We start from the raw sequence: 27,321 nt of genomic DNA, 5'->3' as shown, positions 1-27,321 counted from the left end.
AGCCAAGGTAATTGTGGGTGTCAATGGGTTTGAAATGGATGCTAGTGGTGAGTTGGTTACTGGAGTTGGAGATGGAGAGGTCCAGGAAGGGGAGGGAGGTGTCAGAAATGGCCTAGGTGAATTTGAGGGCATGGTGAAAGGTGTTGGTGAAGTTGATAGACTATTAGATCTCCTTGTGGGAGCACCAGCCAGCACCTATACCGTTAGCAAGGTAGCAGAGAAAGAGGTGAGGTATGGTGCCGGTGTAGTTGTTGAAGAGGGACTGTTCCATGAATCCTACAAAGAAGCAGGCATAGCCTGGGCCCTTGTGGGTGCCCATAGCCATCTGTTTGGTTTGTAGGAAGTAACAAGGTGTAGAGTTGGATGAACAGCAGGCCAAGCAGCATCAGAGGAGTTGGGAAGCTGACGTTTCGGGTCTAGACCCTTCTTCAGAAATCTGATGAGGTTGTTGATGGTCATCTCCCTCCATTTACCTCCTCAGCAATTCAAGTCGGGCAAATAATTCATTCGATGTGCATGATTCTCTGCACCCAGTTTACTTTCGTGTATTTGGTCGTCTTGTTCTTCTTGTTGCATTTCTTTATTCTTTCGGGTTGTGCCCGCCCCCATTTGTCGCTGACATCATTTTCCGGAGCGCGCCCCGGGAGCGCGGATGCTCAGCTCTGTCCCAGTCCCTGGGATATTGAATCTTCGGTACTGTCAGGTTGTGTGTGGAAAGCGGTCACAGTCTGTGCTTCGTCCCCTGGAGATACACAGGTAAGAAATATCCTGACGGACGATAATGCGCAAACCTCAAAAGCTGCCCTTTTTAACGTTATTTTGGGCGAGGCCGGTCTGTTCACCTTATCGTACCTGCTGCCCATTTGTAAATGACTGTTTTAGAATTTTCATATGTTTGTGTTTACTCGAGCAGAGACAATAGCAGGTGGTTGTAAAATGAAAGTCTGTGTGTATCTCTGTCTATCTCGAGTCGATTGATAGGAACCTAATTTGTGTATAAATCGTCTTCTGTCAAACTGAAAAAAAGTCCAAGTATGTTGTGTATTGGAGGATATTGGGAGCAATTAACATGTATTATGTCGCGCTGTGTGAATACAATATCCACCTACTGCTTTTCTTAATTTGATTGCCGCTAGCTTGTAAAATATGTAAAGTGCCAGACGTTTAATATCCATTATTCTAGGTGCAGAAGTTCGTACACTTTTTGAAACCTGGTGCTCTGTTTTGTCTTTATTGGACACTGAGGGTACTAAACAGTCTGTATGTTCGTTAGACTCCGGCGCTGCTTTGAACATTTGACCAAACCCCAAAGGTAGGAATGAAGGTGATGCAAATGTCTGGTGAGACTTGGAGACAATGCTTTGTGAGTCTGACAGCAAAGACATTCCTGACAGTCACTACCTTCAGTTCGTAGATAACATGTTTCGTGAAAGCAGTCGAATCATTAAGTGATCCCGGAGAACTGGAATTGTGGGGGATACTTACTGAAGATGCTGCAAATGTATCTTGACTGGTGTTTGATGTTAGAGCAGATGGGAGATGAGAGAGTGTCTCCATGGGGAGCTGCACATAATTAACATTAGCTCTGTGGCTAGGGAGATATCTATTCAAGAATAGAGACATTGAAGCTGAATATAAGTTCCAAACTATTTAACTTACTGGCTTTCTGAATTGGCACACACTTATATAGCCATGAAAGCAATCGTAAAATGTTGTATTATTATTGTGTGGTGTGTATTTGCAAGGCCTTGTCCAATGGTTCGTCAATCATCTTAACATATGTCTTTTACTTTTCCTTTGTCTAAGTTCCTCCCTTTTCTGCTGCATGTCTGAAGGCATTTTTCTTGCTGTGGTACAGTTCCGTGGACTGAACAAATGATAAATTATTTCCCCAGACATTAAGTGTAGGCACCATATTCACTATGCTTGAACTTCCTCTCAACAGCCTGGGGTCATGAACTACCATGAACCACTTGGTGATAAACAATAATGATTCCTTCATTGCTGTACTGCAATAACCTCCTGACTCCTCATAACTTTCCTACCATCTACAGGGCATGAATCTGGAGTGTGCTGAAATGCACAAAGGATGCAACATTATCCAGAACTAAGCAATTAATTTGATTGACACCAACCATCACCTTAAACATTCACTTCCTCCACCACCAGAACAATGTAAATGCAGTGCATACAAGATGCACAAAGCACCTCAACAGCATATCTTTGGCACATTTTTCCCAAACCTCCAACTTCTAGAAGGATAAGGGCAACAAGTACGTGAGAGCACCATTACATGCAGGTTTCCTTCTCAGTCAAACACCATTTTGACTTGGAAATGTATCATTATTCCTTTGTCACTGACATAAATTCCTGGAACTTCCTACCTAACAACTGTGTGAATGTACCTACACCACTCAGACGGCAATGGGTCAAGAAGTGCCTCCCCACCATTTAGTCATTGAATATACTTGAGGCTGAATAAGGAAAAAATTTAATCTAGAAGAAAGTCAATGGTCATGAGGGACAGACAGAAAAGTAGAATCAAGGTTACAAACTAAAATCAAATCTTTTGATCATAACAGTAGGTTCAAAGGCCAAAAGGGTTATTCCTACTCCATTTTCTGTTGTTCTTGTGTACAAGGACAATTCGGGATGGAATTAAGTGCTCCTGTTGCTAGCAATGCCCACATTCCAAGAGCAAATTAAAAAAGGCCATTCACTGCCACAATAAATATTAAAGAACTAGCATTTATATACAATCTTAGGCCATCCCGAAGTGCTTTGCAGTCAGTGAAGTACCTTCAACTGTAATGGTTATTGTAATGCGTAAAATGGATGAATGTTCAAGTGGGGAGGTGGTGGCATAGTTGTAATGGCACTAGACTTGTAATGCAGAACTCTAAGCTAATGTTCTGGCGTCATGGAATGAAACCCACCATATCAGATGATGAAACTTGAATTCAATAAACCCATCTGGTTCACTAATGTCTTTTAGGGAAGAAAATCTGTCATCTATACCTGGTCTGACCTACATGAGACTTCAGATCCACAGCAATGCGGGTTGACTCTTAATGGGAAATAAATGATGGCCTAGACAAAACAGAACGGAAATCAGGACGATGTGCTTTAGACACATGAAGATTTCAAAGTTAATACATTACACCCTATGTAAGTTTTTGATACAAAGAAAAAGTACTGAGAAAGGAGTTTTCCATTTTGCTACAACCATCAACCACACACACACACACACACACACACCTTCTGTGTCATTGCAGAGATTTAAAATCAAAACTCTATGTTTCCTCCAAGTGGGAGACCAGATGTAACACAGAAGGGAGAAAAGTCGCTATAAACGTTGAGAGGGGAAAAAGTTATTCCTGAATCATTTATGAAGAGGCTGAAATATGGAAAATTTTGTTTCGCTGCTGAGGTGTGGAGGCAGGCACAAGATCCACACTGAATTATGAAAAGAAAAATAACTTTGTGTCTTAATGGCATTAAAATGTTAATTAGTTATTAAGATTTTCACTTAAATTTCAAAATCAGTAAACATAAACTTAGTTTCTAATTCCACATCTTGTTCCTTTCCAATCCTGCCTTCAGTCTTCACAAGAGTCGACACAGAATTAATGATCACAAGGGCCTCTTGTGTTTTAATATTCAATAAGTCTCACTCAAGTTTCTATCTCAGCCTTGGAAAAAGTAGTTTTGGACATTCCTTTACATCAGCTTTGATTTTTTTTTTTGCACAGAGGAAGTTCTAAATGGAATGGAAAAGTGTGCCTAATGTTAACTGTTACCCTTCACTGAGCAGATTAGAATGCCCTGTAAATATCACAGAGCCTGACATGATATGGTAATGGAAAAGTTAAGGATTTGTAAGTCATATTGACAATTTCTTTCTATAGTTCCATTAGTTTCCTGAAAATGCCACGTGTTTTTGAGGAATAGAATTCATCAGAGGCCATTGCACAATAATTAAACTTAGTTTCCACTGCTCACCATTAATATTGTCCAGGGACCCTCGGATGCTTTGAAATGCTTCTGCAATCATTTTGACTGATATAGGCTGACCTTAAACAGTTTAATAATCAAATCCCAAACCTTGTCTTGCAGCTGGGTAGTTATGTATCATCTTTACCATTTGAACTAATGTGTGAGTTTTGATTGATCTTGGCAGATATTGTAGGAAGTTCAATGGTGGTTGATTTGCTCCTAACAGTTGCACAAAAATAGCTTTATTGATGCATCTGAACTCAAACTCTCTGTCTCACCTCAAATGTTTCTTCTTCAGATTGATCATATGAAGGAAATGGCTTATTGGTACTTCATGTCTCCTTTCCTCTTCTTCTTGGTTTTTGATGGTCTAAACCATGTCTGTGCTCTGGAAGCTGGAACCAGAGGAAAGAAAAGCGCATTGCAGCCACAAGACAGCAGCAATAATCTGAAGAGACGTGAGTCCTGGCCAGATTCTCCCAGATCAGGCCACAAACATGGCATACAGAGAAAAGACAAGACCAACACCATGGTAACCAAAGTACTGGAGACAGACAGACCAGATGAGGACGGTGTGGGGTTGGAAAGTCTGACTCCAGTGCGAGTGGAGACAGACAGTCTGGAAAGAACAGCAGTAATGCCACAGGAGCGAGTTACAGGCCAGAAAGGTCAATTTTATCCTCGAGAGCCAGAATATCATCCAGCAGGAGAGCCTACAAATAAAGGGAAAAAGCACAATAGAGACCATAAGAAACTAAATCGGAGGGAGCGAGCCCGACACAGTAAGGGTAAGAGGAGCTTTGGAAACCTTGATGAAAAGCATTTAAAATATTTTTTTCACGTATAGAAAAGATAGCCTAGCATTGGGGCTAAGCAGGCTTTTTTTTCCTGAATCTTGCTCACTCACTTTTTGGGCCTGATGCTTCCCTTCAGATCATGTGCTTAAGTATATTGTTTTGATTTACAATTTGGACTATCATTGTATAAGAGAAATACAATTTTGCTATTTCACAGATTGAACTGTCTGCATTTTGCTCTTCTACAGCCCATTCAGAAGGTGTTTTCTATACTACTTTCCCATCCCTGCTCAGAAAATATTTAAATTCTGTACACAATTCTTCCATCTCTTCCCAGGGTTGTTCATGAAAGTACATGTGGATTTTAAAATAAAAGTAATGTTCAAGATGTTGATGGACTGAAACACTGTAGTCACATGCAGGATGTAAGTTATCAACTACAAACTTGATGGTTTATCAGATGGACAGTGGAAAACCTGTCATCACCAACAGCAGAGAAATCTGATAAAAGGGACAAAACAGTTGAGGGGGGGGGAAACTCAAATTAAAATTTAAGAATTCTGTGTGATTTGACTTGAGCATCACTTCTTTTTCAATGTATTTAATAATAAGTTCGTTTTACAAGGGAGGTTGCATTGTCCTGACAATTATACTTAAGATAAAATGCATTTGGGCGCTGAGATGGGTTGATCCATATGGTGTGAATGCAAAATCCAAAGAACAGTCTCCCGCTTTTGATTCTAAAATGGCACGTTTGACAGTAAGGGACTTGAAGAAAGGTAAGCTGAGTTAATATAGGAAGTTTTTTTATGACCTGCATTTGACTCTGTTATATGAAGCAAAATGCTATTTTCAGCACAGTCACTTGGGGCCCTCAGTGCTGGAAGCGCCTTGTCACAGAACATCCAGCTGTTTGAAAAGCTTTGTTCAGACAATGTGTAAACTGTTTGGATGAGGGTCTTTGACTATAATTTGCAGATAATTCTTCACAAAACAAGTTGCTTCCAATGTTTCCAGAAATTAATAGCATAAAAATTGTCGAAGCAACAAGTAGCCCTGTAATGTCTTTTGGAAGTTTGAGGACACCAATAGATTGTTCAAATCTGCAGTTTTCATATAAAGTCAAAGCTCTCTCAATGCATAACAGGGCAATAGTGAAGGGGAGACAGCCTTCTCTTTTGACACTCATCATACCTGGAGCTATATGTTTTTCATGTCCAGTGTGGTTTACATGGGTTGTTCTGTTAGATCTATAAAGATAAACTCAAATAGTCAATATATTCTCTACTAAAATCACTGATTTTATTTAAAGAGATGTTGAATAGCAAAGGATGTAAAGGTGGATGTTCTCACTTTGTTTCACGACACTCTGTGTGCGAACAATATGTGTAGAGCATCTGGATAGCTAATAATTGACTGGACTGATGGTGAGGGAATAGGGATTCTGGCAAAGGGCTCAAGGGCTGCTGTTCTTCCTAATGAGGTTAAACTTTTGTTTTCTTGTGAGTCACAAATTATTAAAACCACAGTTGTCAAGTTATAGGAAATGGTGCAAAGAAAGGCAAATTTTGATGTTTACCTAAAGGGGAAGATCACTTATTTAATCTGAGAGTTTACATCGTGTTCCTTGAACGAATAATGATGATCATAATGTTTGACTAGAGTGTGGGATCAAATTTGTGGGTGGTGGAGTAGGGAGTCATACTGTTGAGGTAACAGTGGAGGGTCATGTTTGTTGCATGAAAGTAGCTCAGAGGACCAGTCTTCCCTATGGTACAGAAGAGGATTACTGGAATCAGATACTGTGTCAAGATAACATATGCTTTTAAATTATCACTATTGCAGACTAGCAAGCCTGGTGCTAATCAAAACTTGAATTTGCAAATAAAGTGTGAAGACAAACATTTCATCTTTATTTTCTAGAAGTTAGGTATAGTTTATAATTCCTAGGGCTAAAGGAAGTAAAGGGTATTGGGAGGAAGTGGGAACAGGATATTGAGTTGGATGATTATATTGAATAGCAGAGCTGGATCAAAGGACCACATAGGCTACTCTGCTCCTATTTATTGAAGAGAAGCTAAAGGTTGCAATTTCTAAGTGTGAATATTGAACCAACATTACTAGAGACATTACTGGTATTAACTCTCTCCAGTAAGTGTGGTAACCATGGGGTGCAGCTAAGATTTTGTCTATGATTTATATCTGTATGTCTTGCACTTGCTTCCACAAGACTTTTAAGTTCTGCATTATCAGGATACTAGCAGCTGCTCTCTCAGATGGATGCAAAATATGCCATTGCACTATTTTGAAGAAGAGCATGAATGTTCTGTTTGGTGTCCTGGTCAATATTTATTGTTCAGTCAATATATCACTAAAAACAGTTCTTCTTGATATTATCCCATTGCTCTCTATAATACCTTTAATGTGCAAAAATTGGGAATTCATTTGCTGCTTTTAACAGATCACACTTCAAATGTTCATCGTTGGCTGTACTGCAAAATGGGATGCTACTGACGTCATTGAATGTTCTTTAAAATGTAGATCTTTCTTTTAAAATATTGGTGTCATTGCCCCTGGGATTGATATCCATCATTGATTTTTTTCTCACAATATCAAGTAATGCTGTTAGAATTCCCAAAGAAATTTCAATACTCAGCATTTTGACACATGTTTATCTGGAAACAGGGATGAAAAAATGACAAAAGTAAAATTTTTTTGCAAAAATGTTCTGAAGGGAAAAAGATACAGATTGGAAAAAATGCGCAGAATTTCACAAGCAAATTTAGTAATAGCCATTTATGTAGATTCAAGACAGAATAGTGGAGGATCATGCATTTACAAAGTTTAGAATCAAGGTGAAGCTCACTGACAGTTGGCTAAGGACCTTGGTATCATGGTGTTATTTAAAAGAGAACAAATATTGTCCAGTGAGGCACCCCGAGGATGGCCACTTCTTTCTTTTACAGTTTGAAGCTAGAGAACTTAATCATCACTTTTTTTTCTTGGCTGGGCCTCTATGTAACCATTAGATCCTCAGACTGAACATCCCTGTCTGATTTTGACAAAAAATGGAGTTTGCCTGTTATGTGGAATTTTACAAAAGATCCTGCTTTTAAAAAAATTGCAAATAAATGAGGAGTCACTTGGGCCTGGTGACACCTTAGAATACCAGTTAATGTTGAACAACTTTGAACAATTTCTTCTTTGACTGCTCTCACTTTCTTCAGGTCAAAGGGGTGGCCTTGGGTGTCCACTTGGTCCCTAGTGATGTCTGTTTCTTTGTGGGGCATGTGAACATTCCTCATTTCAGACCTACTCTGGCTCCTCGCCACGACTCTTTCCAGTACATTGATGACATCATTGGTGCAGGTTCCCTTTTACATCCAGAATTGGAAAAGCTTATCTATTTTGCTTCCAATTCCACCCTGCTGTCACTTTAACCTGGTCCACCTCTGATTTCGCCCCCCCACGCCACCTACTTTCCTCAGCCTCTGTTTTCATTTCTGGGAATAGGCTGACAACCAATATCCACTACAAACTCACCAACTCTCACAGTTACATTGACTATACATCTTCACATCCTGCTTCCTGTAAAGACTCTATTCCATTCTCCCAGTTTCTCCATCTCCATTGTATCTGGTCTGATGATGCCAACTTTGACAAGGGGTCCTCTGAAGTATTCACCTTCTTCCTCAACCAATGATTCCCCACTACGATTGTTGACAGGACCCTCAGCTATGTTCGAACTATTTTCTGCACTTCAGCCCCTCCCACAACACTGATAGAGTCCCCCTCTTCGTCACTTTTGATCCCACCAGCATCCACATCTAAAGGATTGTTAGCTGCCATTTCTGCCATCTCCAGCAGAATGTCACCACCAGATTCTCATTCTCCTCTCTTTTGCCAGCCTTCCACACAGACTGTTCCATCCATGACAGCTTGGTCCACTCCCAACACCTTCCTTTGCAATCACAAAAGGCGTATAAGCTACCTCTTTACTTCCTCCCTGTCAACGGGCCCATCACATCTTCCAGGTGAAGCAGCAATTTACCCGCACTTCACTCAATCTAGTCCACCATACTCGCTGCTCACAATGTTGTCTGCTCTACATTGGGGTGATGAAGTAGACACTGGGTGACTGCTTTGCAGAACACCTCCATTCTGCCCACAGCAAAGACCCTGAGCTTCCGACTGCCTGCCACTTTAATACACTACCATGTTCCTTGGCCAAAATTTCCATCTTGGGCTCGCTGCATACCTCCAGCGAAACTCAGTGCAGTCTGGAAGAACAGTACCTCATTTTTAGCTTAGGAATCCTGCAGACTTCTAGACTCTGTTTCAATTGCAACAATGTTAGGGTTTGAGCACCATCTCCCATGTACTTACTCCAAACCCCACACGCCACACACCAGGCCTTGTCAGCACGTGAGCTGCTACCACAAACAACTCATCATCAGTCACTTATGTACCCCATTGTCACTTATTATTTCTCCAGGCTTACTTTACTTATTCCTTTGACTGCTAAACTGTCTCATTCCCTCTGAATTCCATCTCCACCTATCATTTATTGCTCCACCACCCCCCAGCTAATCTTTAGCATTTCCACCAATCTTTTCCCAGCTACAATCAATTCTGAAGAATGATCATTGGACCTGAAATGTTAACACTGCTTTCTCACCACAGATACTGCCAGATCTTCTGAGTTTCTCCAACAACTTTTGTTTTTATACCTGTTAATGTTGTGTCTGTACAAATTGGGCAAAGAACTGGGAATTTCACTGGAAGATCTTTTTCCAGGAATGGGGTGTCGCATTTTGGAAAGACTATCAAACTGGTATTGCAGACTTTCTAAATGTTTGAGGTTTGTGCAGAATACATATATAAGTGACAATTAATTTCCCTGTTAAATAGTGTAACAGATGAAATCAGGGACGCACCAATGTAGTCAATCAGTTGCATATGAAATAGCACTGTTTCTGGCTGGGATGGGGTGGGGGAGTGGTGGGTGGTTGGTTGGTGTGTAGGTATGGGTCGGGATCCTAATTCTCATTCAATGTATTCGCTCAAGTCTAGACATAGTTTTTAATGTTAAACCATTTGTAATTACTAAATAAGGCAGTGTGTGCAGCATATTAATTCATTAGTTCATTATTACTTTAGCTTTCACAGCAGTGAGCAATCATGCCTCCAAGTGACAGACAGAGTAACATCCAATCAAAAGGCACAAAGGCTCAAAATGTCCAGCAGTTTGCAAAATTCAGTCACACATAGCAAGCCCCTATCACTTTATTATACTGTCACCCAGCAGCAGGTCCCTTCCTGTCATACAGTTCTCCGTCAGTCAGCAATTGCTTCTCATGCTGTAACCCAGAGACCTCTGATAATCAGCTTATATTTAACCCTACCAGCCAGTCTTTTTTTAACTGCAGATGGTCAATTTATACAAATAGTTGTCCTTTCCCTGCAGGGAAACTGTCGGGCACTGAGTTAATCCCATTTTTAAAGGATCTGACACAAAGCAAGGAGACAGATGGGCCTTCCACAATGCCTGTGCCAATGTCCAGCACCATTGTGACCAGTACATTGCTGACTGCCATCACAACTGAGGAAGCACCAGCAACAAAGCCAAGGAGCACACGACAACAGGTAAACCAGATTGTGCCCACATTACAGTGACACCTGAAGTCACTCCTCAGCAAATATTCCTCCCGTCAGGCATTGAAGAAAAGAGAGATGGAGAGAGGTGATAGTACTCACAGGCGTGCTACAGCATTGCATGGACATAGCAGAAAACTTTGTGCCATCAGTGGCAGAAGATGCACAAAGGATCTGAGTTGGGTGAAATTATGGCTTCTAAGAGATATAGGAAATTGCTTGTGGAGCTGCTGTGTGGACACTTATAAATATTTATTGCATTGGGATTTATTATATTTTGTAATTTAACTCAATATATTGTGGGGTGGGTTCATAGTTTAGGTGAGTAGGGATTAGGACCATGGCTAGGTAGGTAAAATATGGCAAAATACAGGAAACTGAATTTTGGAGTGTCTTGATGCCAACAAGAGGATAATTGAGTCTGGAGATGAAAGAAGTCCAGGTAAAGGCTTTGGTTATAAGTGGAAGAGGAGGTAAAAGCAACAGATTTTGCTGAGATAAAAGTTAAGTTGTTGTAGTAGCTAAGCTGTGAGACTTGGAGATTATCTCAATTGTAGACCATCTGCTGAAAGCTGACATCTTTACGACATCGTTGGAGAAAGATGTAAAGGTCTAAAGATGAATGAGGAAATTCTGGCTAATTCACATTGGCAGAAAAGCAATGATATCAAAATGGTTATGCTTTTGATTCTCAATATATTGACATTGGTAATAAGGCTGACATTTATTTCCAGTCATTTTTATGTTCATTCAAATTTTCAAACTACAATAATGGGATTTGTAAGATAAACTGACAGAAATTCTCAATGCCCCAAGGGACACCCAGGTCCTTTCTCAGTTGTTAGATTACTGTTGCCTGGATGCACTACCTCCAAATTCACCTCACTTGCTGCTCTCCTATCTGGTCTCTGTACTGTCTGCAAATTATTATTTCTTCCAATCTAATTACTGTCATTTTCTTTGCCCTTTCATTCCATTATCACTCCACTGCATTGATCTCCGTCCCATATATTTTCCTTAATTTGTCTCTCAAACAACCTACGTCTGTTCATGATCCCATGCTTGATCTCTGTCTTTCTGTTCCATTACTTGCCTGTCTTCTCTCCCCCTGTCTCTGACATGCAAATCATTGCCCTGAGCTCATGTAGGCTGGAACAAGAACAGCTGCTGAGGTGAATCCCACCCTCGACATGACACTCTTTGACTGGACAGATTATGAAGACATGAAGCCAGATATTTGGCCTTCAGCAAAGAAAAAAGGTAATAAATGGGGGCTACTAGAATGGTGGGGAGGGAGGACTGTACAGTGCAGATGGAGGTGCATGTATGCAGGGAGTTCAATTGCATGAAGTAGGGAGCATGAGGGGAGATGGCAAGCAAAGAGCTTCGTGAGGAAAATGAGTCTCAACAACTTTTGGGGAAGAGTGTTTCAGATTTTTACTTTCCGTTGTGTGAAACATCTCCTAAAACATCTCATCACACTACTTCTAATTTTAAGTTTATTCCCTGTTACTCTGCACTCATTCCACCAGAGGCAATACATTTATAACTAAATACCCCAACAAATCCCTTAATCATTTAATTACCTTAAGTAAATTGCCCATGACTTGCTATACTCAAAAGAATTTTTAAACCTAGTCTATGCAACCTTGATCTATTACCGTCACACATAACCAGATATATCATACCTTGCATAAGTACATCAGGGTAATCAGAAAAGAATGCAGTGTATAATTTTATATCTACAGAGAGGTGCAGGGAAATATCAATTCTAATATGAGAGGTCCATTCATAACATTGATAACAACAAGGAATAAGCCATTCATAAATCTCTTGGTACATGATTTCAAACTTTTGTATCTTCTGCCCGATGGAAGAGATAGAGAGTGGAAGAGAGTATAAGCAGAATGCAGGGGGTGGAGGGTGGGGTCTTTATTCATAATAATTTAACCTTTTGGTGCTGCTATCATTCTGGTCAATCTGCGCTGCATTCTCCCCAAAGTCCATGTATCTCTTTACTGAGGTGCAGCGCTCAGGATTAAATCCTGTACTTTCAAAGGGATTTAACCAGAGCTCTGTGTAACTGGTACAAATGTTGTATTTGTACAGTAGCTTCCTGAAGATAGAGGCAATTTTCCAATTTGTTTTCATAATATGTAGTATTTGTACATGGACTTCTAAAAATCCCAGCTCCACCACAATTCAAAACTTCCTGCCATCTAGAATATACAATGAACTGTCTTTCCTGGATCCAAATAGGATAATCTCTCACTTCCCGATTCTGAACTTTATTGGCCACACATTAATCTACTCAATTAACTTCAGGTTTTTGATAGAATGACAGTTGAGAATAAAAGCAACCTTTATGTTCTCCATCCCAGGAGTTGATATTTTTATTCTTTTTGTTCTTAGTAGACAAGCATCGCAGCAAGAACCTGAGTAATGGGAACCTCACCTCAATGGCTGAAATGGAACCATGTGATCATCACTTGGACTGCCTACCTGGTAAATTCCTAATAATCTGGAGGTTCTAATCCAGCACACAAACTTCTTTAACACCAAACATGGCTTCTCCGCCAAGCTTCTGGGACAGCCACCACTACAAACATAAGTCTGACCTTTGTGTGATCATTTATTTAAAATGTGATTCAGTATCTTTTACTGGTAATGGAGAAAAAGAAAGGCTTAAAAAAGAGTAGGGCTTGTAGAAATGGATAAAACATCTGTGGGCTTGGATTGGGATCAAGTATGACCATGTTCTTTACAGTAATGCTGACCTGCTCTCTTCAGACTGGTTTTTGTTGTTCAGTGGTTTACTTGAGAAGGGAGTCAGAGCAGAGGGGTCATGGATGTGATCTGATGTTGTCACCGACACTGCTGTTTTCTGAGGTGACTGGGAGAAAAAAGAGAAAAAGGAAAGACTTACATTCATGTAGCATCTTTCATGATGTCCGATGTCAAAGTGTTTTATATGTAATCAAGTACTTAGAAGTGAAGCCACTATTGTGAAATAGGAAACTTGACAGCCAGTATATGCACAGCAAGATCCATGAAACAGCAATCAGGCAACAACTAAACAGTCTGTTTTTGTGATATTAATTCCAAGATAAATATTGATCAGAATTCCAGACATAAACTTCCCTGTACTTCAGAACAGTGCAGTGATATCTTCTGGACAAACACTGCAGAAAGCTGCTACACAAAGGAACTTGGGGGCGCTTGTGCTGTGCACAAAACTCAGGCAAAAAAAGTAATCGGGAGGGCAAATGAAATGTTGCCTTTATTTTAAGGAGGTTGGAGTATCAGAGTAAGAATGTCTTACTTCAACTGTATAAGGTGCTGGTGCGATCTTATCTGGACTAATGCAAGCATTTTTGGTTTCCTTATTTAAGGCAAGGCATAATTTAATGGGAGGCAGTTCAGAGAAAGTTCATTAGGTTGATCCCTGACTTAGAGAGATTGTGTTACGAGGGAAGGCTAAACATGTTGGAATTCTATTCACTGGAGTACAGATGATCTCAGTGAAACATATTGGATGCTTAAAGGGCTTGACAGGCTAAATGCCATGGGATGTTTCCTCTCATGGGAATGTCTAGGACCAGAGGTAATGGGTGCCAATTTAAGACTGAGATGATGAGGAATTTCTTCTTTCAGAGGGTTAGGAGTCTTTGTAACTCCTTGTCACAGATAGCTGTGGGGGCTGAATTCTTAGGGATATTTAAGGCAGAGATAGATTCTTGATCAGTCAGGGAATCTAGTATTGTGGGGAAAATTCAGGAAACTGGACATGGGGAATGATCAATTATGAACATGTTGGATGGTGGAGCAGCATCGAGGGTTGGTCAACCTACTCCTGTTCCTCTTCCTTTTGGTCTTATGATCTTCTGGTCTTTTACAACTTCCAGAAGGCAGGGGTAAGGCTTTGGTTTAACTTCTTATTTAATCATTGGTGCTTCCAACAGTGCAGTGCTGTGCCGAGGTGTTAACCTTGATTTTTGTGCGCATTCAGAATGCACATCTTTTTGACCCAAAAGCAAGCTTCTTTGCTAAGGTGACAGAAGGACTGAGAAAAAGAGACAAGCATTAAGCTTTGACTAACAGTAACTTGCTTCAGTTATAGTGTGTTTGCCTCTGGTTCAAGACAAATTGCAAAGATTTAAGTATATAATCTGGAGTGCGGATGTGCTGCACAGACTGAGGTGCCCTTCTTTTTCAAAAAAAAGGTTAAACTGACATACCTGTTATCTTGGTTCAATGTAAAAGATCCTTCAGCACATTTCAAAGAATAGGAGAATTCTCCTAGTGTTCTATTCGATATTAATCTCTCAGCAAAACCTAACAGAGATTCTGATGAAGTTCTGACAAAGAGTCAGTGGACTTAAAATATTAACTTTGTTTTTTTCTTTTCACAAATGTTGCCAAACCTGCTGAGTTTCATCACCAATTTGTATTCCTTCGTTATTGTCTCACTTGGCCCTTGATATAGGAAGGATGTTATGAAACTTGAAAAGGTCCAGAAAAGATGTACAAGGATGTTGCTTGGGTTGGAGGGTTTGAGCTATGGGGAGATGCTGAATAGGCTGGGGCTATTTTCCCTGGAGCAACAGATGCTGAGGAGTGACCTTATAGAAGTTTATAAAATCATGAGGGGCATGGATAGGGTAAGTAGATAAGGTATTTTCCATGGGATGGGGGTGTCTAAAACTAGAGGGCGCATAGGTTAAAGGTGACAGGGGAAAGATTTAAAAAGGACTTGAAGGGCAACTTTTTCCACGCAGAGGGTGGTGCGTATATGGAATGAGCTGCCAGAGGAAGTGGTGGAGGCTGGTATAATTACAACATTTAAAAGGCATCTGGATGGGTATATGAATAGCAAGGGTTTAGAGGGAAATGTGCCAAATGCTAGATTAATTTAGGATATCTGGTCAGCATGGATGAGTTGGACCGAAGGGCCTGTTTGTGTGCTGTACACTCAATGACTTTATAATGTTTCACATATTACATTTCAAAGTACTTAATTGACTGAAAAGAGCTTCAAGTCTTGTGGTTGTGAAAAAAGTGACACAAATGCTTCTTTCTAAATGTAATTTGAGTTTAAACTTGACAGTACCCTGGCACAGTTATCATCCAGAAGTCCGAAGGAGTTAATCTGATTGCTTGCTATTGCTGTGATTACTTAATCTCATGACTATTCAGTGCAAGTTTCAGTCTGAATAACTGCCCACTGCAATGCTCCAATCATTCGCACCCCCTCCCCCAACTTCTCCCATATCAACCTTTCAGACTCAGTGCAGTTAATTTAACAAAAAGAGAAATCCAGTGGGAGACTCATTAACATTGGTTGTTGAACACAATAATCTAATAGTTCAGGGAGCAGAGAAGGATTAACTGTCATATGAACATACATTGTCATTGCTGTAGGCAGTGAAACATTGGCACCTCAGAGCTACCAACTGAAGTGGAGAACAAAAGAACACTGGATGGTGTCCTGTCACGCTGTGTGTCTGATACACGTTCTCTGTCCTGCTGCCATCTCTCCACAGCTGCTGCATAATCACTGGAGGCAGTGACTGAAACAATTATAAAACATATACCACATGCCTATCTTGTGATTATCTATACGATCCCTGATGTCAAGTGACTTAGAGACGGTTTGTTGGGAAGCAGAGACTGGAAAAGCTTAATAGCCTTTCCTTGTTTTGTAGTTTATAAATCAAAGGGTAGCCAAGAGAAGAAATTATAACAGCAGAATTCACCCAGTTCAATACATCTCATCAGGGAAGCAAAGAACTATGGTAATTGAACATATGGCATTGCTCATACCGAAGGAAAATTGAAACCTGCATTGAAATAAAAAATGAATTCAGAAAAAGAATCATTGAATCTGATACTGCAGATTTTCACTAATGCATTTTACGTCTAGGAATTCAACTCCCTGACCATACTGAATATACAGGCATAAAATCAGGACCAACGTTGCCAATTCAGTATATTTCAGAATATATAATACAGTGCAGGGGAAGAGCAGATGCCCTGACTCTTCCTCCCTTCAGGCTTGGAAGCAGAACAAGTTGTGCACAACTATTTGCACTTATGGAGCATTTTGAACACTAATTGCAATCCCAGGTATTCCATGCATGTGTAATGTGGCAAAAATTGACACCTAGCTACAGGACATATCAGATTAGATGACAAAAAAAATTTAAAGTGATAGGTTTTAAGGTGCACCTCAATGTAACTTAGTGAGGCAAAGGGCTTTTCAGAGGAATATTCAGAGCTCAGTTGGAGAGCTGAAGGCAGAGCTGCCAATAAAAGGGCAAAGGGAGCAGGGAGTGTGCAAGAGATCAGAGATGGAGGAACACTATGATCCAAGGGATCTTCTACAGCTACAATAGGTTACAAAAATAGGAAAATATCATGAAGGAAGTAGAAGGCAAAAGATTTTAATGCCAAAACAATACTTGTTCTTGAATTTACATATAACAGTAAGCACGGGGTGATGGACAAACCATACTTGTGAGTTAGCAAGTGAATAAAAAGTTTTGAGTGAGTTGAAGAATATGGAAAGTGGAAGTTGGAAGAATGGTATGAGGATGCTAGAATAGCCAAGTTTAGATATCATAAACACAATGGTGATGTTTTCAATAGTTAATAGCCTAAGGCAGGGATGCAGTTTGAGTGTTGTTAAAGAAGATAAAGTAGGTTGATTTTTGAAATAGAGAGGATGCCGTAAGGTTGCTAACAGTCTGGTTCAACCACAGATAATGACCAGCTGGGTGGAGTTCTTGGTAATGCAGTGTTGCTTTTGGCAGAGGCCAAATACAAATCCATTTTATAGATATTTAGGTATAGGAAATGTCAGCCCACCCAGAACTAGATGTATGTGCGTTGTCTTTGCAGTGACTGTCCACATGATAATTGGCTCTGCATTTCTCTTTGTCATGTCTACTCTGAGCAGTGTCTGGTCCACATCATGTATACCAGTTGCAATAATTTGTGTCAAAATTAAATGACACCTGAACTTACTGTGATATCCGTGTTTGTTTTCCACAGGTTGGTGTTGTGACCTCCGGCAGCACATCTGCAAAGCCCACAACCGCGGCCTCAATAACAAGTGCTATGATGATTGTATGTGTGCAGAAGGTGGGTGCAAGCTTTGGCTCAAGATTAGCCAAAGTCTCTGAGGTTTGAGCGCTAGCTATCAACATAAAAAGTTTAATCTTCCCTCTCACTCCCTACCGGGTTACCAATGATGTGCATCAAAGTCAGATTTGGTCCTGAAATTGAGGGTTCGCCACTTCAAAGGTACCCTCGCTCAAATCTTGGGGTGCTGTCAGGATTGTTGGAGGCATGTGTTGGTCCTCGAACAAGCTACTCTTAACAAAACAAAAATGAAGAATTGCGGGTGCTGGAAATCAAAAACAAAAAAAAACACTAATTACTAGAAAAGCTCAGCAGATCTGGCAGCAACTGTGGAGACAAAGCAGAGTTAACGTTTCATTGAAGTAAACATTAAAGCTACGTCCACTGTTAGGTTGTGTTTTGACTCTGCATTACACACTGAAAGTGTGAATTATTAATATCAGAATGGTAGATGGAAAAAGAAGCTCAGTCTTGTTAGAAGTGATAATGTGCAGGTGCTGGTGTTGCACTGGGGTGGACAAGGTCAGAAATCAGACAATATGAAGTTTTAGTCTAGCAGGTTTATTTGAAATCACAAGCTTTCAGAGTATAACCTTTTTTGTCAGGTGAAGTGAGAGGGAAGCACACAGAGACAGAATTTGTAGGCAGAGAGATCAAGGGCAGAGAAATCAAAAGATCATACAAATGGTGAGAGTGGAGTGTCAAATAATAAGTCTCTGCAGGTGAGCAAAAGTATCAGATGTGAGTACAGCATCAACAACTGAATAACAAACCAAGGGATTACCTATAATCTGATTAAATGAGGCTCAGAAATAATTACAAAAACATTAAAAGTAAGGTGGTGCTGGAGACAAACCAAATGACTGGAATAACATGACATCATCTTATTTTTAATTTTTTGTAATTATCCCTCTGCCTCATTTAATCAGATTATAAACCATCCCTTCACTTGTTATTCAGCTGCCAACACTTTACTTATACGATCTGACACTTCGGATCACCCATGGAGACTTATTATTCAACACTCCACTTCACACCAGTTGTATGATCTTTACATCTCACTGCCTATAAATTCTGTGACTGTGTACTTCTTTCTTATTTCGCTGATGAAGGGGCTATACTCTGAAAGCTTATGATTTCAAGTAAACCTATTGGACTATAACCTGGTATCATCTGATTCCTGACCGTGTTAGAAGTGAAGTTGGCAATTGAGCCAGGCCCTGTCAGATGAGTGCTCAAGACTGAACCCACTCTTCTGTCTTTATCAGGTCTTCGCTGTTATGCCAAGTTCCATCGGAATCGGAGAGTGACCCGCAGGCGAGGACGATGTGTGGAACCAGAATCTGTTGACATCAATCATGGATCATTTATTACGGTCTGAGCAGACATCATAAGGAATCCAGCTGTTTTGACCCACACAACGAGTCAATCCTCATCCAATAACAACAGTGAAAATCTTGATGGCTCCAAGAATGCCTGTGACTGCCCTGATAGGCGATGCCACATCTGGGGCAGTCTGGAATAAGATTCTTGCAATCACCCAGTCATGTCTGTTGAAAATATCCCTATTTACGCCCTACATTCCAAAACTATAATCCAACAAATCCCAACAATACCCAGAATCCACTACTCAACTATGATAATGGAATCCCCAATGGTTTATATTGTCCCATTCAACTCATTTCTTATTTGAAATGATCCTGCTGCTCGTACCCACACGAAAATTGTATTTGTAATACCGTACTTTCATAAACAGTTTTGAATGTTATTTAGCAAAATGGTAACTAACACAATATTTAGCAATAATACCTTGTATACAAGAGTTTCTTGTTATCTTTGAATTCCTCCTTATATCTTTTTATTTTCTAGGAATCTCCCTACAGTTCTCTCCCAACAGCTTTACTTGAGACAACCTCCCATCAGGTATCACCCTTCTGTTAAAACGTTGTCACCATTGATCATTCATGAATGATCATTCTCTTGAAATCAGATGTCCCAACATGTTTTCAGCTTTAAACTTATTGATATTACTACAAACCTGCAATATTTCACCAACTTTTAAAAATAAATATAATTTAAACTCACAATAAAACCAGACTCTTTAAAACACAATTTAGGCTCCTGCACAGCCTAAAGCCGTGATCAATTACTGTATAATAATTGAATTGTTTATAGTTAATCAATCTGAAATTTTTCATTTGATGTTTACTGAGCTACATCTCTAGGTGCTGGTACCAGCCTGTACCTTGCCCAAGTGACTGTTACCAAGTATGAGTCTAAACATTGAATATTCGTAAATTATTTGTGGACTGTTTGAATGTGAAGGGCAACAAAGACTCTGTACTTTTCTCACCTGATAACTGGGCATATATCCAGGAGTGTCCCAGATAATAATAAGAATCAGAAAAGCTGGTTGATGTTATACAGATATGTCGAAGCTTTATCATAACATCCACCGAATAGATGACCCTTGTTTTCAAAGGACTACTGTCATTTCAACTTAATATAACTTATAATTAATTACCTTTTCCAACAATGTTCTCCAAGTAGTTTTCAACCCTTGTTATAACTTGTGTTGTAAGAGGTGAAGATGGAACAAGGAATAGAAAGTACTGAAAACACTGAGCTGGTCCGTCTTCATCTGTGATAAGAACAGAGATTCGTTGTTTTGAGTAAAGGTATTTCAGATGCACAACAGTGTCTGTAATATTTTACTTCTTGTACAATGTTAAAACACAGCCTTTCTATGACTCAGGTATAGATGGGCATAGGTGCAGTTCTTGTGTTTTTGTATTAGGACAGTCCAATTTAGATATTGCAGTAAGGGTCAGGGTTGTGATGTGAGAATCTCTACTTTGAATAACTGTAAAACTGAGAGAATATTTAACTTTTTTTATAGATATATTGTCACATTATTATAGTTAGTCACTGTGACAACCATCTGGCTTGAACACATATTGCTGTTTTTCATCATTGTTGGGTCAAAATCTTGGAAGTCTGTACCTAACAACATTGTGTAAATATTTTCATACACAGATAGTAATGATTCAGGAAGGCAAATTACCATCACCATCGAAAGGGCATTTAGTGATGGGCTATAAATGCAGATCTTGCCAGCAATGCTGTATCTCAAAAAGAAATGTAAAGTCTTTGCAGACTGTATGTCATATTGTTATAGTTGCATTGTCTGTTATAGTTACACTTCGTGTTGTCCTGCATGTGAATTTATAGCAATGGAATGCATGACGAAAGAATGATTATGTATCAGATTTTGCACTTTTGTTTTCTATTTAATTTTAATATTAGCCTACATGAAACAAACAAAATCTGACAACCAATTAAAAACTTTGAAATGGAACATACTGACTAAGTTCATCTCACATCTTGGTGCACACCTGATTATTTCAGTCTCATTGTAATTTTAATTGTAGAGAAAATGAACTTCAGAATCGCTTCTGTCAAATGTTCATTTGTTTGTATCCAACAGTTAGATTGAGATGTGTTCTTTATTATTGGATCAAAATGTAGAACTCCCAGCACGTTGGGAGAACCTTCACAACATGAATTGTAATGGTTTAAGAATAAGGTCTAGTGCCATCACACCAAGGGAAATAGGTAGTACAAGCTGGTCTTGAGAGTTACCCCGCCCCCTTTACCTATCTCCTCCCTACCTCCTGCATTCTCTCTTACTGGCTCCATCCCCGCCTCTTTGACTTGTGTGTCTTTTCCACCGATCTTCTCTATCCATCTTCGATCCGCCTCCTCTCTCTCCCTATTTATTTCAGAACCCCCCGCCTTCTGAAGAAACGTCTCGGTCCGAAACGTCAACTTTTCTGCTCCTCTCATGCTCTTTGGCCTTCATCCAGCTCTACACCTTGTTATCTCGGATTCTCCAGCACCTGCAGTTCCCATTATCTCTACCACTGAGACACAGCTGATGCACCAAAGTCAAGATAGTTTTGGCTTTGTTTTTTACTGTCAGTATTTTTTGTCTCGCACCTGATACTTTACATATTTTAAAAGGTACAGTGTATTAGAAAATCTATCCCTAACTGATTTGACGTAAGCAAGTGGCAGTGGTGTATTAGTTTGGCATTTGAGGGATGTGCAAGCCCACCATAAATATTTGATTATTACGATTTTAATGAATGTCCACAGTGTTGGTCGTTGGTCTGGGGGTGTGATCTGCTGCAGCAGGTCCGACACCCGATAGAGACCAACTCCGTGTGGACAAGTGCCAGAAACCACAGCAAAATGCGAAATGTCACAACTCCCGCACTCCTGTCAGCGTTAACATATTCATTTTGTTCAAAAGCCTCCCCTGTCAACAACGCTCCCATACCCTAAATAACCAATTCTGAAACAAAAGTTTCATTTGGCAGCATCGATGTATGTCGATTTAAAGTTATTTTAGCTAATGTAAAATTAACGGGTTTTTTTCGTTCTGGGGATAATGACGATTCAAGTGACTCGGCAGAAATATAATGTTAGCGCATCAGAGGCCCACTGACTGTGAACTATGTCCACGATTAATTTTAAGACTCTCTTATGACGTTAAGCAGCTGATTCTCAGAGAGCAATGAGTCAGTGTCATTGATCGGTTTTGCCACCTTCTTCAATTGTGGGGTTTGAGGCGGGAGGAACCCAACAAACATCAGCACCCTGAGGGTTTCCTCATCCAGCCCGGGTCACATGATGCAGGGTCACATGGGTCGCCTCGAAGTTTGTTACTTCATGAAGTTTCAGCGATGGAACTGCCGGTGGTTAGCCTGAAGGTAAAGTTTGTGGAATGGAAATGTGAGGGTCAAGAAATCGAACTCCGGCTGCCCGCTAAGAACAGGGTTATCGATCGGGATCTTAAAGAAACAGTCTGGCTTTAGGAACAGCCCGAAGTTTAAATTATTGGTGTTGTGCGGAGCTGAGCATAACTTTTGTCCCTTCATCCCCTTTTCTCCCTCTCCCGTTGTTCCCTTGCCTTACCTTCCCCTAGCTCCTACTGCCTGCTTTCCCCCTTCACTAGTGAGCTGCAGACTGATATCTAGTCGACGGGCTATAGGGAGTGGTTTTGTCAAATGACAGAAATTCTGAGTCAGTTTCAGGCTATAATCTCGGGTGTTCTGTGATTCTCTAGGAATGATGTTGTGGGAGAACGACAGACTCTAGTTCAGTCTGTCTATAGAATTGTAGTGTTTGTTTGTTCTTTCGGATTGACCTGGGTTCGTGTTTCTACAGATGATCATCGTTGTGCACTGGCTCCTGACAACTTGGTGAGTGATGCATTAATTAACAAGCATCTGTTAACTGGATTTGTATTCCTGTCCACATGGTGAAAATATGTGGTAATATCAAACGCTCATTGATTTTTTTTCTTAGCCCTTTTTTGTTGTAGAAAAAGTATTGCATCCTGCTTGAGGATTAATTGAAAGTAAATTGCCATTGAGACAAAGGAAATTATATAAAGGTTGACTAAAGAATTGGCCAAAGAGATGGAGTTTAAGGAAGGCTTTGAAGGGGCAGCAAAGATTCTAGAACACAAACCTCAGAAGAACAATATTCAGTAATTGACAGAAAGTGACCATATTGTAAATTATTGTCCAGGATATATGTTCCAGAGGTTAGACAACAGCTAATAGTCATTGGAGCAAATATTTAAGGGGAGCTGGTTAGGAAGGGGCAGTGCTGTCTGGAGTTTGTATTGAACAATGAAATGCAGATAGGGTGGCACGGTGGCTCAGTGGTAAGCACTGCAGCCTCACAGCACCAGGGACCCGGGTTCAATTCCAGTCTCGGGCGACTGCCTGTGTGGAGTTTGCACATTCTCCCCGTGTCTGTGTGGGTTTCCTCCGGGTGCTCCGGTTTCCTCCCACAGTCCAAAGATGTGCAGGTTAGGTGGATTGGCCATGCTAAATTGCCCATAGTGTTCAGGGTTGTGTAGGTTGTAGGGGGATGGATCTGGGTGGGATGCTTCAAGGGGCGGTGTGGACTTGTTGGGCCGAAGGGCCTGTTTCCACACTGTAGGGAATCTAATCTAGGAATCGAATCTAATCAATTTATGGAAAACTGAGTCCTGCTTCGGTAATTGGATGATTGACAGTATGTGGCGGTGGTAGTGAAAGAGAATGTTTCACAACACTAGTTATTTAGACAGTGTTTGGAAGGTGTGGGTGGAAGTTGTAGACATGGAAGAAACATAGAAACAAGACGAGGGTATTCGGTCCTTCAAGCCTGCTCCACCATTCTTCATGATCATGGTTGATTATCCAACTCAATAGCCTATTCCTGCTTTCTTCCTCATAATCGATCATTCACCCCCAAGTGCTATATCTAGCCACCACTTGAATACATTTACTGTTTTGACATCAACAAATTTCTGTGCTAATAAATTCCATAAGTTCACTACTCTTTTGGGAAAATAAATGTCTCCTCATCTCTGACCTAAATGGTCCATTTTGATTCTCAGACTGTGATCCCTGCTTTTGGACACACTCACCATTGGGAACATGCTCCCTGCATCTATCCTATCTAGTCCTATTAGAATTTTCTAAGTCTTTGAGATCCCCTCCTCATTTGTCTGAACTCCAGCAAAGACAATTCTAACCTAGTCAATCTCTCCTCATATGTGAGTTTCATCATCCCCAGAATCAGCCTAGTAAGCCTTCATTGCACTCCTTTTGAGAGCGAGAGCAAGAGCATCCTTCTGCAGAAAAGGAGACCAAAACTGCACACAATATGCTATGTATGGCCTCACCAAGGCCCTGTATAATGGCAGCAACACATCCCTGCTCCTGGACTCAAAACCTTTCGCAATGAAGGCGCACACACTATTTGCCTTCTTGACCGCCTGCTGCACTTGCGTGCTTAATATCAGTGACTGGTGCACAATGACATCCAAGTCCCACTGCACACTCCCTTCTCCCAATTTACAGCCATTCACGTCATAATGTGCTGATAACAAAGTGTGAAGCCGGATGAACACAGCAGGCCAAGCAGCATCTCAGGAGCACAAAAGCTGACGTTTCGGGCCTAGACCCTTCATCAGAGAGGGGGATGGGGAGAGGGTTCTGGAATAAATAGGGAGAGGGGGGGAGGCGGACCGAAGATGGAGAGAGAAAAGAAGATAGGTGGAGAGGAGAGTATAGGTGGGGAGGTAGGGAGTGGATAGGTCAGTCCAGGGAGGACGGACAGGTCAAGGAGGCGGGATGATGTTAGTAGGTAGGAAATGGAGGTGCGGCTTGAGGTGGGAGGAGGGGATAGGTGAGGAAGAACAGGTTAGGGAGGCGGGGACAAGCTGGGCTGGTTTTGGGATGCAGTGGGGGGAGGGGACGAGATGGGCTGGTTTTGGGATGCAGTGGGGGAAGGGGAGATCACATTGATACCATTGGGCTGCAGGGTTGCTAAGTGGAATATGAGTTGCTGTTCCTGCAACCTTCGGGTGGCATTATTGTGGCAGTGCAGGAGGCCCATGATGGACATGTCGTCTGAGGAATGGGAGGGGGAGTTAAAATGGTTTGCGACTGGAGGGTGCAGTTGTTTATTGCAAACCGAGCGTAGGTGTTCTGCAAAGTGTTCCCCAAGCCTCCGCTTGGTTTTGCCAATGTAGAGGAAGCCACACCGTGTACAGTGGATACAGTGTACCACATTGGCAGATGTGCAGGTGAACATCTGCTTAATATGGAAAATCATCTTAAGGCCCGGATAGGGGTGAGGGAGGAGGTGTGGGGGCAAGTGTAACACTTCCCGCGGTTGCAGGGGAAGGTGTCGGGTGTGGTGGGGTTGGAGGGGAGCGTGGAGCGGACAACGGAGTCACAGAGTGAGTGGTCTCTCCGGAAGGCAGACAAGGGTGGGGATGGAAAAATGTCTTGGGTGGTGGGGTTGGACTGTAGATGGCAGAAGTGTCGGAGGATGATGCGTTGTATCCAGAGGTTGGTGGGGTGGTATGAGAGAACGAAGGGGATCCGCTTAGGGCGGTTGTGGTGGGGGCGGGGTGTGAGGGATGTGTTGCGGGAAATGCGGGAGACGCGGTCAAGGGCGTTCTCGACCACTGCGGGGGATAGTTACGGTCAATGAAGAATGTGGACATGTGGGATGTGCGGGAGTGGAATGCCTCATCCTGGGAGCAGATGCGGCAGAGGCGGACGAATAGGGGATGGAATTTTTGCAGGAGGGTGGGTGGGAGTAGGTGTATTCTAGGTAGCTGTGGGATTCGGTGATAATGGGAACTGCAGATGCTGGAGAATCCAAGATAATGAAATGTGAGGCTGGATGAACAGAGCAGGCCCAGCAGCATCTCAGGAGCACAAAAGCTGACGTTTCGGGCCTAGACCGGGTTTAGGCCCGAAATGTCAGCTTTTGTGCTCCTGAGATGCTGCTGGGCTACTCTGTTCATCCAGCCTCACATTTCATTAGCTGTGGGAGTCGGTGGGCTTGACATGGACATCAGTTTCCAGCTGGTTACCTGAGATGGAGACTGAGAGGTCCAGGAAGTTGAGGGATGTGTTGGAGATGGCCCAGGTGAACTTGAGGTTGGGGTGGAAGGTGTTGGTGAAGTGGATGAACTGTTCGAGCTCCTCTGGGGAGCACGAGGCGGCGCCGATACAGTCATCAATGTAACGGAGGAAGAGGTGGGGTTTGGGGCCTGTGTAGATGTGGAAGAGGGACTGTTCACCACTTCACCAACACCTTCCACCCCAACCTCAAGTTCACCTGGGCCAAATCCAACACATCCCTCAACTTCCTGGACCCCTCAGTCTCCATTTCAGGTAACCAGCTAGAAACTGATGTCCATTTCAAGCCCACCGACTCCCACAGCTACCTAGAATACACCTCCTCCCACCCATCCTCCTGCAAAATCGCCCTTGACCGCGTCTCCCACAACACATCCCTCACACCCTGCCCCTGCCACAACCACCCTAAGAGGATCCCTCTCGATCTCACATACCACCCCACCAACCTCCGGATACAATGCATCATCCTCCGACACTTCAGCCATCTACAATCTGACCCCACCACCCAAGACATTTTTCCATCCCCACCCTTGTCTGCCTTCCGGACCGGGACTCCGTTGTCCGCTCCACGCTCCCCTCCAACCCCACCACACCCGGCACCTTCCCCTGCAACCGCGGGAAGTGCTACACTTGCCCCCACACCACCTCCCTCACCCCCATCCCAAGCCCCCAGATGACTTTCCATATTGAGCAGATGTTCACCTGCACATCTGCTAATGTGGTATACTGTATCCACTGTACCCAGTGTGGCTTCCTCTACATTGGCAAAACCAAGCGGAGGCTTGGGGACCACTTTGCAGAACACCTCAGCTCGGTTTGCAATAAATAACTGCACCTCCCAGTTGCAAACAATTTTAATTCCCCCTCCCATTCCTTAGATGACATGTCCATCATGGGCCTCCTGCCGTGCCACAATGATGCCACCCGAAGGTTGCAGGAACAGCAACTCATATTCCACTTGGCAACCCTGCAGCCCAATGGTATCAATGTGATCCCCCCCCCCACTGCATCCCAAAACCAGCCCATCTTGTCCCCGCCTCCCTAACCTGTTCTTCCTCTCACCTATCCCCTCCTCCCACCTCAAGCCGCACCTCCATTTCCTACCTACTAACATCATCCCACCTCCTTGACCTGTCCGTCCTTCCTGGACTGACCTATCCCCTCCTTACCTCCCCACCTATACTCTCCTCTCCACCTATCTTCTTTTCTCTCTCCATCTTCAGTCC

At 41.9% G+C, this 27,321-nt stretch overlaps 2 protein-coding genes and 1 long non-coding RNA gene across 7 annotated transcripts in view; 2 read left to right on the top strand and 1 right to left on the bottom strand.

Moving 5' to 3' along the window:
• The first annotated feature begins 402 nt into the window (after nucleotides 1-402).
• On the top strand, nucleotides 403-20,949 carry draxina (dorsal inhibitory axon guidance protein a). Of its 3 annotated transcripts, XM_048561534.2 has the most exons (8): nucleotides 642-756; nucleotides 2,996-3,168; nucleotides 4,295-4,784; nucleotides 10,261-10,439; nucleotides 11,597-11,708; nucleotides 12,861-12,953; nucleotides 17,502-17,591; nucleotides 18,860-20,949. In XM_048561534.2, the coding sequence occupies exons 3-8, from the start codon at nucleotides 4,304-4,306 to the stop codon at nucleotides 18,970-18,972; spliced, it is 1,068 nt and encodes a 355-aa protein (XP_048417491.1). In that variant the 5' UTR covers nucleotides 642-756; nucleotides 2,996-3,168; nucleotides 4,295-4,303; the 3' UTR covers nucleotides 18,973-20,949. The 3 variants fall into 3 exon arrangements, with proteins under 3 accessions (XP_048417490.1, XP_048417489.1, XP_048417491.1); XM_048561533.2 differs by lacking the exon at nucleotides 2,996-3,168 and having other exon boundaries at nucleotides 403-756; nucleotides 12,864-12,953; XM_048561532.2 differs by lacking the exon at nucleotides 2,996-3,168 and having other exon boundaries at nucleotides 418-756.
• LOC125466680 (uncharacterized) overlaps nucleotides 13,130-27,321 on the bottom strand; it is a 24,152-nt gene continuing 9,960 nt past the window's right edge. Inside the window, exons 2-3 of the long non-coding RNA XR_007250494.1 lie at nucleotides 20,116-20,232; nucleotides 13,130-13,341 (exon numbers count right to left, since the gene is read on the bottom strand). This is a non-coding gene — a long non-coding RNA (uncharacterized LOC125466680). The remainder of the gene's footprint in view (nucleotides 13,342-20,115; nucleotides 20,233-27,321) is intronic.
• The window catches only part of agtrap (angiotensin II receptor-associated protein), a 21,277-nt gene continuing 16,224 nt past the window's right edge, over nucleotides 22,269-27,321 (top strand). The window contains exons 1-2 of one of the 3 annotated variants that reach the window (XM_048561536.2): nucleotides 22,269-22,366; nucleotides 22,824-22,858. In XM_048561536.2, coding sequence (XP_048417493.1) covers nucleotides 22,340-22,366; nucleotides 22,824-22,858 — 62 coding nt within the window. In that variant the 5' untranslated portion in view covers nucleotides 22,269-22,339. Of the gene's footprint in view, nucleotides 22,367-22,722; nucleotides 22,859-27,321 lie in introns of all 3 variants that reach the window. The other 2 variants (XM_048561537.2, XM_048561538.2) reach the window with 2 other exon arrangements.

This window comes from Stegostoma tigrinum, chromosome 28 (genome assembly GCF_030684315.1).
Source record: "Stegostoma tigrinum isolate sSteTig4 chromosome 28, sSteTig4.hap1, whole genome shotgun sequence".
NCBI classification, from domain to species: domain Eukaryota; kingdom Metazoa; phylum Chordata; class Chondrichthyes; order Orectolobiformes; family Stegostomatidae; genus Stegostoma; species Stegostoma tigrinum.
Note: the sequence above shows the minus strand (reverse complement) of the source record. Positions and strands in the feature narration are given on the sequence as shown.

Coding starts and splice junctions, on each gene's coding strand:
- draxina (XM_048561532.2), top strand. CDS start 511: ATGTGCATGATTCTCTGCACCCAGTTTACTTTCGTGTATTTGGTCGTC. Junction 4,785..10,260: donor GCGAGCCCGACACAGTAAGG/GTAAGAGGAGCT, acceptor CTTTCCCTGCAG/GGAAACTGTCGGGCACTGAG. Junction 11,709..12,860: donor GCCTTCAGCAAAGAAAAAAG/GTAATAAATGGG, acceptor TTTTGTTCTTAG/TAGACAAGCATCGCAGCAAG.